At 52.5% G+C, this 12,619-nt stretch overlaps 1 protein-coding gene across 4 annotated transcripts; it reads left to right on the forward strand.

Moving 5' to 3' along the window:
• The first annotated feature begins 132 nt into the window (after window positions 1-132).
• On the forward strand, window positions 133-11,688 carry ZNF707 (zinc finger protein 707). 4 transcript variants are annotated; one of them, XM_079145306.1, is made up of 5 exons: window positions 137-433; window positions 6,584-6,652; window positions 7,500-7,659; window positions 7,992-8,108; window positions 9,341-11,688. In XM_079145306.1, the coding sequence occupies exons 2-5, from the start codon at window positions 6,620-6,622 to the stop codon at window positions 10,195-10,197; spliced, it is 1,167 nt and encodes a 388-aa protein (XP_079001432.1). In that variant the 5' UTR covers window positions 137-433; window positions 6,584-6,619; the 3' UTR covers window positions 10,198-11,688. The 4 variants fall into 4 exon arrangements, with proteins under 4 accessions (XP_079001434.1, XP_079001432.1, XP_079001435.1 ...); XM_079145307.1 differs by having other exon boundaries at window positions 144-433; window positions 7,995-8,108; XM_079145308.1 differs by lacking the exon at window positions 7,992-8,108 and having other exon boundaries at window positions 133-433.
• Window positions 11,689-12,619: the final 931 nt, after the last annotated feature.

Here is a 12,619-nt window from a genome sequence, read left to right on the forward strand (position 1 = left end):
GCCTGCTCCAGTTCTGGGGGCGGGGCGGGGCGCGCGCCGGGACGGGCCCCCCCGGAAGGCGGGGCCTCGGCGGTTGGGCTCCGCCACGCACTGGCTCCGGGATCGCCTCAGTCCTCCTGAGATACACCGAGATTCGGTTCCTAGAAGGGCCGGAAACTGCTAAGGCCGCAGCGCACTTCCGCTGGGAAGTTGAAGTCAGTGTGGCGCGGCGGTCCTGCGCCGGCCCGGGGCCTGCGGTCTTGGTTGCTCGCCGCCACCCGCGCTCCAGGCTTGTCTGACGCGGGCCCGTCTTCCCGAGCCGCGCTCCGAACCCCCTGCGCCTTCAGACACGCCGGAGCCCAGGCCCGGCTGCCCAGCCCCGGAGGGCCGCCGCGCGAGCCCGGCTGCAGAGGGGACGCCGCGCCCGCGCCGCCGTCCGCCGCGAGGCCCCCAGGTGAGCGGCCCCGCCGGGTCCCCACCTGCGACGGCCGAGTGAGCCCGCCTGTCCCCTCGCCCGGAGCTTCCCGGGGGTCCGGCAGACGTGGCTCTCCCCGTGTTCCTGCGTGCGGGCTGCCGCGGTGCCCCTGGATGCACTGCAGCTTGCACGCTGGCTCTCCCGTCGACGTCCAGCCCGTGGGCCAACGGCGGTGCTCAGAGGAGGGGAGCCGTCACGTTTTGTCATCACAGTAAACCCTGTGCTCAGTGCGCCTTTTCATGGACCATCCTATGACTTTGCTAGAGTGCCATTCAGACATTTTGCTTGTTCTAAGCTTTTTCTGCTCATCATCGACTTGTAGAAGTTACAGTTCTGAATGAGTCTCTTTTCTCTGTCTGTGGCTTGCCCTTTCATTTTCTTTGAACTTTTCTCTCTTCCTTTTTTTTGTGCTGAGGATTGAACCCAGGGGCACTCTACCGCTGAGCTACATCCCCAGCCCTTTTTTATTTATTTTGAGATAGGATTTTGTAAAGTTGCCCAGACTGGTCTTGAACTTGCAGTCTTCCTCCCTCAGCTTCCTAAATCACTGGAGTTACATGCCTGTTCCATTGCACCTGGCTTTTAACTAACTGTCCACTTACAAGCAGAAATTTAAAATTCTGGTACAGTCCCACTTATAATTTTTTTAAGGTGAGTACTTTTGGTATCTTTGCCTCCCTCAAGATTATAAAGGTAAATGTAAATGTCTTTTTGTTTTTCTCGTAGAAACTCTTAGTTTCAACTTTTGCCTTAGGTCTGTGGTCCTTCTTGAGTTATTTAGAGCCTGTGAGGTACAGGGCTTAAAGGTTAATTTTTCCCAGTTTCAGCTTGATTAATTGAAAAGGTGCCTTTTTAAAATCTTGGACTTGTATTGGTGCATGTAACTGCATATATGGTCCTATTTGGACTGTCCTGTTTTTCTTGATCTGTGTGTTTATCTTCATGTCAGCTTCACACTCTTGATCACACAGCATTAGGTTACCAGGATTGAGTCAGGGCTGCTTGGAGTGCAAAGGCCACCACTCAGGAGATGAGTCCTCAGGAAGAGTTTGGTTTATTCAGGACAGGCCCTGAAGAAGATGGTGTGGAGGCACATCTCCTCAAAGGTGCACCTCGTGGGGCTCAGGAATGCAGATGGGTTTTTTGCAGGTAGGGAAAAGAGGATCAGGCAGGAAGGCTTCTGCTGAACTGTCTTCATTAGTGGTCCAGGGTCAGATCTCCCTTTCTTCTCCAGAGCATCCTGATGGACCTGGACCTCCTAGTGAACAGGAAAATGACCTAAAACAGATTCAGGCCAATAGGTAACAGGAGAAGACAAGTTATTAGTTAAGCCAGAAGTGGGCCTACATCCCCAGAGATGTGGAAGTCCCCACCCAGAGATAACTGGCTGGTTCTGCTTCTGTAACCAGGCTTCCTGCCACAGGCTTTCCACCCTGTCTTGACTCGTTCCTGCTTGAGCAGCCTCCATTTCAAACCCACCTATTAGCAGCCAGTACTGCCCTTGTAACCTGGTCTCCTGCTCTGCACTATAAAAACCCTGTAACCCCATGGCTGGGGGCCCAGAATTTTGAGTGTGAGCTTGTCTGGGTCCACCAGCATAAATAAACCCAAGCTCTCCTACTTCTCCAGCTGCTGCTTGATTTCTTGCCAGTCTGTTTTCCTACACTAGGGTTAGCACCTGTGGGGCTTTTTAGACATTACTTTTAATGTAATGCAAGTTAAACCTCACATCATCCCGGCATGGTGGCACACTCCTGTAATCCCAGCAATTCACGAGGCTGAGGCAGGAGAATCACAAGTTCAAGACTATCATGAACAGTAACATGACCCTGTCTCAAAATTAAAAAATAAAAAGGGCTGAGGATGTAGCTCAGTAGTAGAGCGCTCCTGGGCTCGATCGCCAGTACCAAAAAAAAAAAAAAAAAAAAAAATCCTTTTATACACTTTGTGTCAGATGATATTCTGATCTAAAGATTAAGGAGGGCATTGCAAACGTCATCAGATGTTCTATGTTCTGTACATCTAAAGACAGATTAATAGGAAACAACCATTTAGATGGGGTTTTTCTCCGGAATTTAGAAAGACAGAGGTCATAAAAGGATAGAGAAGGGCGAGAGCCTTGTACATGGCCAGAGGAGGGGTCCTGCCGGCACAAGCAGCCTAGGTGCGCAGTCTCGGGACCAGCTGGCAGAGTCTCCTCATTTGTTCTGCAGGATGATTGTTTAAGAGCTTTTGCATTCTCACATAAATTTTATAATCGGCATCTTAATTTCTTCAGAAAACCTGCTGGTATTTAGGGAGGAGTTGTGTAGAATCCGTGGAGCAGTTTAGGGAAAACTGAACTGAATATGATCTTCAACACATTTCCTGACTCCTGAGTCATTGGGATCGTTGTAGTGAAGGTGCCTCTGTATGCTAATGGTCACTATAGAAACTTCTAGATAGATGGGGTTCTTGCAGCCCCACCTGAGACTCTAGGGAAGGGAGGCTGAAGAAGGTTGAGTTGATCACCGGTGGCCAGTGATAAAATCCAAACCTACATAATGAAACCTCCCTAAAACCCCAAAGGACTCAGAGCTGGGGGAGCCTTGGAATAACCCAGTGGGCTGCTCAGCCCTTCCCACATGCCTCACCCAGTGCATCTCTTCATCTGTGACCTCTGTAAGGCAGGAAGCACGAGTAGGCTTTCTGAGTTCTAGGAGCCACTCGAGCAAAATGACCCGACCTCAGGAGGGACTTTTGGGAACCTTGGTTTATAGGTAGTTGTCAGAAGTGCAGGTGGGACAGCCAGAGGTTTGGGACTGGTACCATCAGTGGTGCTGTCTTGGGGCTGAGCCCCGAGTCTGGGAATTGACACTGTCTCCAGGTGTGGGTGGTGTCAGAATTGGATTGGGTGGGGTTGAGGAGGCCTGTGCGCTGCAGGATTGCTTGCTTGCTGTGCAGGTTGGGGAGGTCCCACATACCTGGTGACCTGGTGTCAGAGACTGAGTTCAGGAGACCTGAGTTTGCATGTTTCCCACATAGGATTTCTCCCAGTTTATCTTTGTCTTCAGTTTTGCCCAGTGTTTTGTGGCTTTTAGGGCTGGAGTATCCTAAATGTATTACTAGGTGTTTGATTTTTTTCATGTTACTGTATAAGTTGCCCTTAATGTTGTTTCCTATCCCCTATATTCATAGCCAGTAGAATCAGTTGATTTCTATATCCTGTGGACTTACTAGCTGCTTTTTGAAAATTCCTCCTGACTTTCCTCAAGCATAAGCATGTCATCCTTGAATAATGATAGTTTTGCTTCTTCCTAATTTTTATGACTCTTTCTTTTTCTGCCTCCTTGCATGGACTTGGGCCACCGATAAGATGGTAAGGAGAAGCAGTTAGAGCAGACAGCCTCGCCTGGTCCTGGGCCCAGCAGGAGAGGCAGTATGGGCTCCTTCATGAGGTGTGCACTGCAGGCCTGTGGTTATGGGGTTCTATCTGCCCCTGCTTGCTGGGTGCTGGATTTTAACAGTGCCTTTTTTGATTGTATAATGGAATACCACAGACTGGCAATTTATAGAGAAAACTTATTTTGTACAGCTGGAGGCCAGGAAGTCCAGGAGTGCAGTAGCACTGTCTGGCAGGGCCCTTCCCGCTGTGTCACAGTGGGGCAGAGCACCCAGAACCCGTCATGGAAATACTGCACAATGACCTAACAGTGGTATCGGTCCCCCTACTTGCATGGAGACAGATTTGAGCATGAGTTTTGGAAAGGACATTTAAATCATATCACTAAATCTTTTGAGATAATCATGGAACTTGACACTGCATTTTCTCCTTTGTGTTGTTAATGTGGTTAATTATGTTGGTTCATTTCCAAATGATAAAGGAAAAATTAGGAAAGTCATTGTGACTAAAGCTGCTGCCATGCTTTATAAGGAAGAGGTGTTGGGCCAGTGTTGTGGCTCAGTGGTGAGTGCTTGCCTAGCACACGTGAGGCACTGGGTTCCATCCTCAGCACCACATAAAATTAATAAAGGTATTGTGCTCCTGTACAACTAAAAAAAAAAATTTTAAATAAATAAATAAATAAAAGGAAGAGTTGAGGGACCGGGGTTGTAGCATGATAGCGTGCTTGCCTAGCATGCGTGGGGCACTGGGTTCAATCCTTAGCACCAAAAATAAATAAAGTCATTGAAAATATATATTTAAAAAATTTTTTGCTTTAGTTGTTGATTGACCTTTATTTTATTTATTTATATGAGGTGCTAAGAATTTAACCCAGTGCCTCCCACATGCTAAGTCAAGCGCCCTATCACTGAACCACAACCCAGCCCTGAAAATATATATTTAAAGAAAAAAAAGGGAAGAGGTGATCTCGTTATGGAACCTGGGCCCCCATTTGTGAGAGATGTCTGCAGAAGGTGGGAGGGACTGAAACCCAGAGAAGGCAGGCGGATCCAGGGCTCTGTGACGTAGCAGGCTGATCACTTACCAGAAGAAGCTGCACAGGGCTGTGCACAGGGCTCGGGAAGGTTCACGTGGCCATCTGGACATAGTTGGGCTCTGGCCAGCCAGAGCAGACCTGGCCTTTCTCAAAAACGGTTAACAGAGCTGGGGTTGTGGCTCAGTGGTCAAGCATTTGTCTAGCACGTGTGAGGCATAGGATTTGATCCTCAGCACCACATAAAAGTAAATAAATAAAATAAGGGTATTGTGTCCATCTGCAACTAAAAACATATTTTGAAAAAGGTGATTAATATGTCAAATGTCCATTAAGAAGCAGTTGGGCATCGATGACCAGCACAACACACATAGCCTGACTCTGCCCTGTAGGACTTGAGACCGTGTCAGGGTTACCTGGTGGGCGGACAGGCAGTCACGGCCAAAATGGGCTGTGGTCATGACAGGCTTGGTCTCTGCAAGTCTCAAGTTGGAAAACACAAAAGCCGAGTTCCACGTGACTGACGTCCATTTAGAGCTGAGACACACGTGATGATGTCAGAAGGATTGGGGAAGGACTGTGAGGCAGAGGTGAGTGCAGAGACAGTGCCCTCCTGTCCCCAGGAGGTCAGACCACAGTTACTGTGTCCTTGGGATGCACGCCCTCAGTCATGACAGGCTTCTGTTTGTAAATGCTGGATTTGGCCTCCTGCGATTTAAAAAACGTCTGTGTCTGCTAATGAGAGATTGGCCTGTAATTTTCCTCTGACAGTGTGTTATATGGTTTGGGTTTAAGGGTCGTGCTGCCTAATTAAGAGAAACTGGTCTTCTCATAAAAACTTGTGAGTTTGTGTGGTCCCTCTATGGGGCGGGTGAGTTCGCGCCAGTCCCACCAACCTATCGTCCCTCCCGTGGAGTGCGCCATCCTGGTTACATTAGTTCAGCAGGCTGGGCCTCCACTTGGCTGGCTCAGTTCCAGTCTTTTTCAGGGAATTTGTTCACTTTCTCTAAGTTGCTGGATTTGGTGTAAGGGGGCTCATGATGGTCCAAAGGGCACTCCTGAGGTAGGGTCTGCAGCGAGGCCCCTTCTCGCTGGCAGGGGAAGGAGACGTGTTCTCTCTTCCTGCCCCTGGGGATGTCTTCTCCCACAGTGCCTGAGGTTGGGCTTCACAGCAGAGGCTTCTGGATCCTGGGGAGGGTGGTTCTTGGCAGGCCCATGGCAGAAGCCACAGATGCAGCTCACTGTGGGGAGCACCTGGCCAGTGAAGGCCGGTGGGGTTTCCTGGGGCCAGCTCACATTCTGAATTAGGGGAAGGTGGCTGGGATGTGGCCTGTATGCTCGTGGGAAAGCACCTGAGGACAGTTTGTGTGCTCTGCCCTATGGAATGGCCTGGCCTCGCCGGATCCAGGGGCCTTGGTTGGGGTTGTAGTCTCACTCTCCAGTACCACATCTGCCGTCAGGCTGGTGACTTTCAGCCACAATTGGCTGGTCACAACCTCCTCTGGAGACAGATCTGCCTGCTTCCTGGTGTTCTGGAGTTCTGTCACTTGAGAGGGGACATAGCACTGCTCTCCCTGGTCTCTCAGTGCCAGGGCATGGGCACTGCTGGCTTTTCCTGGGCTCCCTGGGCTTGCAAGGGTGGGGGTTGGCTCTTGGAGTCAGGTGGGGCTTCGTGCCAGCTGCTCCTGCTCACCCCGCTTTGTCTCCCCAGACTGTCTGCTCCGTTATACCTGTGTTTCCCCAGAGCATGGCCACTGCGGTTCCCATGGATGTGCCCCAGGTGAGCTCTGTTGTTGGCTATAGGCCCCCAGGCGTGGCCTCAGCAGGGAGGCTACCTGCCAGGCTTGCCTTTCTGCTGGTTCTTTCTTGGACCTGGGAAAAAGAAAAGAGCCCAGTTCACTTACATAAGAGCTTAGTAGATGTCATAACCAACTTGGAAAATGTGTTTGGTTCTTTTAGGTGCTTAGTCCAGTGCAGTTGCAAGCACAATACCAGGTGGGCAGTTTAAGCTATAGCCATCAACTTCTCTGTCCTGCAGAGTCCAGCATTGGTGCTGGCATGTGCAGTCCTGGCCTGGGCTTCTTCCTGGCTGTGGACGCTGCCTTTGTGAGTGGCCTCCTGTTGGGCAGAGCCAAGGAGCTCTCTGCCTTTTGTCCTTTTTCCTTTTTTTCCCCATCCTGGGGACTAAACCCAGGGTGCTTTACCACTGAACCACATCCCTAGCCCATTTTTTTGAGACAGGGTCTTGTTAAGTTGCTTAGGGCCTCACTAAGTTGTTGAGGCTGGCTTCAAACTTGTGATTCTCCTGACTTTTAGTCTCCCAAGTCTCTGGGATTACAGGCGTGCACCACTGTGCCTGGTTTTCTGCCTTTTTTATCAGGACCCCAGGCCTGTTGTTCACGACCCCACCCTTTGACCTCATTTAACCTTACTTGCTTTTCAGAGGCCCCCATCTCCAAGTGCAGCCACGTGGGGGTCGGGGTCTATCATAAGAATCGGGTGACCCATCCACACAGGTACCTTCCTGGGCGTGGCTGTGGGCGCCTCTCGGGGTTTCTCCTGTCGGAGGCCTCACCCCTTCCTGCAGATGTGGGACTACTTGCTCTCTCTCTCTCATTCTTTTTCAGGAGCAGCGAGTCCTGGAGCCCTGCGTGTGTCAGGTGCCAGTGACCTTTGAGGACGTGGCAGTGTGCTTCTCCAGGGAGGAGTGGGAGTGTCTGGGCCCTGGGCAGAGGGCCTTGTATTGGGATGTGATGCTGGACAACTTCAGGAGCTTGGTTGCTTTGGGTAAGGGCCTCATTGGTTCCAGCCAAGGACTTGAGAGTAGAGTTCTCAGCCTGCGTGGACAGAGGGCCCAACCCACCCTCTGACGGTCTGGTCCAGGGGCTCTCTTGACTTCCCTGGAGGCAGCTTTTCTTGTGTGCTCAGGCCTCCAGGACCCTGTGTGGGTCAGTGGGATTGGGGAAGTCTCCTCTTTCATCTCTGCTTCAGGCAGATTCTCCAGGGGGTCCTTAAGGGCTGTCCCGGCTGCTGGGTCACCTTGTACTGATCCAAAACTGACCTGAGCCCTGACCCTCACTGTCCTCTGCACAAATAAAACACCTTTTTTCCCTTTTGAGAAGGATTTTGCGGCCCCAGACCAGATCTTGTCTCTCACCTGGAACAGTGGGATGAGCCGTGGGTTGACAATTGGAAGAGATCTGAGTTTCGGGAAGCACGGCGGGGTTCCCGCCCAGGTGAGCACAGCACTCTAGACTGGGCCCGGTTGGCCTCTTCCTCTGTCTCAGAGCTCCCAGTTGAGAGCCCGGCACACAGCACCCTCCAGCACCTTCCCTTCCAGGGGAGATGGGCACAAAGCTGCTTCTGAGTGGGGCAGCGGTGGCAGCCACACTCCTGCCACTGGGCCTACTGCGGGTCACGGTCTCTGGGTGACCTGAGCAGCTTTTTATTCTGTCTGCCCATTTGTAAAGCTGGTCCACAGCACTACCTCCTTTCCGTAAAGGAGTGGTGGCCTTGGTGGTGGTCATGGGGGTATTTTGTTTCTCCCTGTGGTGGTGCTGGGGATGGACCAGGGTCTCTCACATGTGCTAGGCAAGTGCTTTACCACTGACCACATCCCAGCCCTGGGGTTGTTGTTTAATTCAGATTGAGCAGTCGTGTAAACCGAGGCAGGCTGGAAGGCTTCTGGATCTGTTGGAGCCGCAGGCTGGGGAAGGTGGGAGGTCCTGAATATGTGGAGTCCCTAGCCTCTGCCCAGGCCCCAGGGGCACCTCAGCAGGGCCATCTGGTGGTGCCTCCCTGAGCCCCTCCTGGCTTGGGGACACCAGTGCCAGTGTGCATCGCTGTGCTGCTCAGACAGCTCACAGGGCCGTGGTGCCGGGCTTCACCTGCCTGCCACGGGGTTGAGATGAGCTGAGTTCACTTTATGTAGGCCAATGTCAGTGGGTTTAGCTCAGCTCTGTGCTTTTGGCATGTTTTCTTTATAGCTTGTGCTGTAAGGAGTGACTTTTTAGGAGTGCCTCCCTGTTTTGCTTGAAATTAGTAGATTTGACACATTTCGTAGCTTTCCCTCACACTTAAAAGATGGCCAAATATCATGCTAAGTGAGATAAGCCAATCTCAAAAATCCAAAAGACGAATGATCTCACTGATAAGCGGATGATGACACATAATGGGGGGGTGGGAGGGGGGCAAGAATGGAGGAAGGAGGGACTGTATAGAGGGAAAAGAGAGGTGGGAGGGGTGGGGGGGAAGGAAAAAAATAATGGAATGAATCGAACACCATTACCCTATGTAGATGTATGATTATGCAAGTGGTATGCTGTTACTCCATGTGCAAACAGAAACAACATGTGTCCCATTTGTTTACAATAAAAATAAACTTAAAAATAAAAAAGGATGGCCACTGCATGACCTGATCTCTCCCTGGAGCCACCAGTCCTGTAAATGTGTTGGTCTTCCTCCATAGGGTCAAGGAAGCCTGTTGACCACAAGAGACTCTGTGATCAGCCAGCCTGGGCTCATGAGAAAACCCACCTGAGGGGAAGACTCCAGAAAGGGGCTGGCTTGGGGAAGAGCTTCCTCCCAGGGGCGGGTGATGTGCGGCTTCCCAGGACTTCTCCAGGGAGGAAAGCTGACAAGCCTGCGACTCTCCATGGCCCCACCTGTGGGAAGGCCTGCAGGCAGTGGCCAGGCCTTGGGGAGCCACACAGGAGCCGCACGGAGGAACCTGCATTCATCTGTGGTACATGCGGGAAGGCGCTGAGCTGCCACAGCCGGCTGGCTGCTCACCAGACAGTACACACCGGAACCAGGTCCTTTGAGTGCTTCCAGTGTGGCCAGACCTTCCGGTGGTGTTCCAACCTCCTGCGCCACCAGAGGAACCACACGAGTGAGAAGCCCTTCAGCTGCGAGCTGTGTGGACAGGCCTTTAGCTTGAAGGACCGTCTGGCGCAGCATCGCAAAGTCCACACAGAGCACCGGCCCTACGTGTGTGGTGACTGCGGGAAGGCCTTCAAGCAGAAGTCCAACCTCCTCCGGCACCAGCTGGTGCACACTGGGGAGAGGCCTTTCTTCTGCACTGACTGTGGCAAGGCCTTCCGGACCAAGGAGAACCTTAGCCACCACCAGCGCATTCACAGCGGGGAAAAGCCATACACCTGTGCTGAGTGCGGGAAGGCCTTCCGGTGGCCCAAGGGGTTCAGCATCCACCAGAAGCTGCACCTGACCAAGAGGTCCTACGAGTGTGACCGCTGTGGGAAGGGCTTCCGCCACCTGGGCTTCTTCACTCGGCATCAGAGGACTCACCGGCGGGGCCAGGTGTAGAGGCCCTGGCCTGGATGCTCCACCTTCGCTGGGGAAGACCTGTACTCTTTCAGTCGCTCTTGAGCCTGGAAGGAAGCCTTCTTGGTTCTCCAAACAACTGTTTGGGGCTCCACAGAGCCCCCGAGAAGTACCACCAGGAAATGCCATCGGAAGAAGGGGCTCCAGAGTACACCACGGAGCACCCCATATCCAGACCCTGGAGAGGCACCCGCGCTCTCAGCCTGGGAATTCGACCCCTGCCCCCACTGTCACTCATGTGCACTTTAACCTTTCTCTCCCTTACTATTTGCTCAACTGTCTTTCTTCCATCTCTGCAAGATAGTTTTACATTTTATAGAGAAGCGAAGCCTCTTTTGCAACCTCACCACGTGACGTAGAAATGAGCACCTTTGTGGCATTGGGAGACAGTTAAAAGGCCAGACCTGTATTCAAAGCCAGGGTGTGGTTGGCAGAGCACGTGTGGGGCTGTCTGCCCAGTGGCAGCACGGGACTGGTGGGCCATCCTGCATCAGTCAGCCACATCCTCAACTCTTCCCTTTTTGCGGCTTCTTTACTTGGACGTTGGGGTTTGGGCAGAGTAGCACTGTCTTGCTTCTATTTATTTGAGTTCATAGGATGTGCCTAGGAAGGCCGTTCCCAGCGTCACATAGGGGCCTCTGCCCTGGGCATGTGAAGGAGAACTGGACATATCTCCACAGCCCTGCATCCACATGTTGGGACCACAAGTCACGGAGATGCTGCCAACCTGGACTGTGCTGCTCAGTTCTGGCCCTTGGCTTTCAGGCTCCTTAATGACCTCACTGCACTGCCCTGTGTCATGGGCTTTGGCTGTTGGCAGCTTTGTGCAGGTGCCCAGAAGCTGGCTGTGTTGGGGCTGCCTGCTTGGTGGGTAACAGGAGCTCCCTCTGCCCATACCCTCTCCGTTGGCCAGTGGCTTGGAGCTGGTCATGCCCCTGGAGCTGGCAAGTGTGGCTGTTTTAAGAGCAGCATGTGGTGGCCATGCTTGCTGAAGACCGTCTTCTCGGTTGGTCCTCAGCTTGGGGTGCCTCTGCTTAACTAGGCAGAAACAGTCTGGGCAGCTCCCTACTGCCAGGGCTGAGTGGGGACCAAGCACTTGTCCCTGCTGTATCTCAGGTTATCCTAATGTCTGATGAGGGGTTTTGCTTTTTAAGATTCCAGTTAACAGCCAGGTGCAGTGGTGCACACCCTAACCTCAGCAACTTGGTGAGGCCCAGTCTGAAAAAACTAAAAGGCAGGGGGTGCACCTTAATGGTGGAGCTCTCGTGCTTGATCCCTGGTACTCTAAAATAATTCCCAGGTAACAGTTGCTTCTGGACTTGGAAGTGAGGTCACAGGGAGCAGGGTGAAGAGGACCAGCACAGCCCACCAGCAGGAAGCACGGCACCAGACCCCTGAGGGTTGCTGTCAGACGGCGCCTGCACCAAGCAGCCAGGGGCACAGAGCAGTGGGGCGGCTGGGGTGCTGGGAACAAAACAGTGATGAGAAGCTGTTTCTGAGACAGTCGTGGAATGAGCAGGCTGGGCACTTGGTGGTATTAAAAGGAATTTGCTGTGATGACATGGTGTGGAGATGAATTCTGACATTGGTGGGAGAAATGACATGGTGTCAAGGACTTGCCTTAAAGTTCTAATAAAGGGGGAAACCTGGCAGAATGTTGGTGAGTTGAAGCTAGGAGGTGTGTTTGAAAGTTTAAGTTCATTAATGCACACTGGATCTTGTTTTAAACAGCCGTGAACCTGCTGACTCTTTGTACTGTGGGCCAGGAGAAAACAGTGCACACCACAGAAAATAAGGGGTGACCCTGCCTGGTGGCCTCCTCCCTGCAGAGTGTGTGCACACATGGAGAAGGAGCCAGAGACCCAGGTGTCTCCTCTCCTCACATAGGCACAACCCCAGTGACCCTGGTGAGGATTACTCACCTAGCCTCAGCTCAACTCAGTTGCCTCCCTCCCAATACCCTACCTCGTAACACAAAGCTGTGGGCCTAGAGCCCCAACGGGCAAACCTGGGGGGAGGCACAGCTCAGTGTGCAGAAGGGGTTAGAGCCCACCCCTTGGGGTGTGAGCATATCCCAAAGGGCACACTGGTAGAAAAGGCTTTGCTAGGCAGGCACCCTGGCTGCTCCCTCCTGAGTTGAAGGCCTTGGGGTGGTGAGTAGGTGAAGGTCTGTTCGGGAGTGGAGAGACTTGTCTGTGGGCAGGCAGTGGATGCTGAGACTGACCCTGATCTTGGGTTCCAGTGTCCCATGGGGCCCGCTGGCTGTGTTCAGGTCACTGCCAGGTACCAAAGTTGCGTGATGCAGTTGTGAGGGTTACATGCGAGCAGTGGAGGGCTTGGCAGAGAGCTGCATTCCCTCTGAGGCCACTTGGGCACTTGCTGACAGTCTAGTTGACGGGCAGTG

Source organism: Sciurus vulgaris, assembly GCF_902686455.1.
Source record: "Sciurus vulgaris genome assembly, chromosome: 1".
Taxonomy (NCBI): domain Eukaryota; kingdom Metazoa; phylum Chordata; class Mammalia; order Rodentia; family Sciuridae; genus Sciurus; species Sciurus vulgaris.

Coding starts and splice junctions, on each gene's coding strand:
- ZNF707 (XM_079145306.1), top strand. CDS start 6,620: ATGGCCACTGCGGTTCCCATGGATGTGCCCCAG. Junction 6,653..7,499: donor TTCCCATGGATGTGCCCCAG/GTGAGCTCTGTT, acceptor ATTCTTTTTCAG/GAGCAGCGAGTCCTGGAGCC. Junction 7,660..7,991: donor CAGGAGCTTGGTTGCTTTGG/GTAAGGGCCTCA, acceptor TTCCCTTTTGAG/AAGGATTTTGCGGCCCCAGA.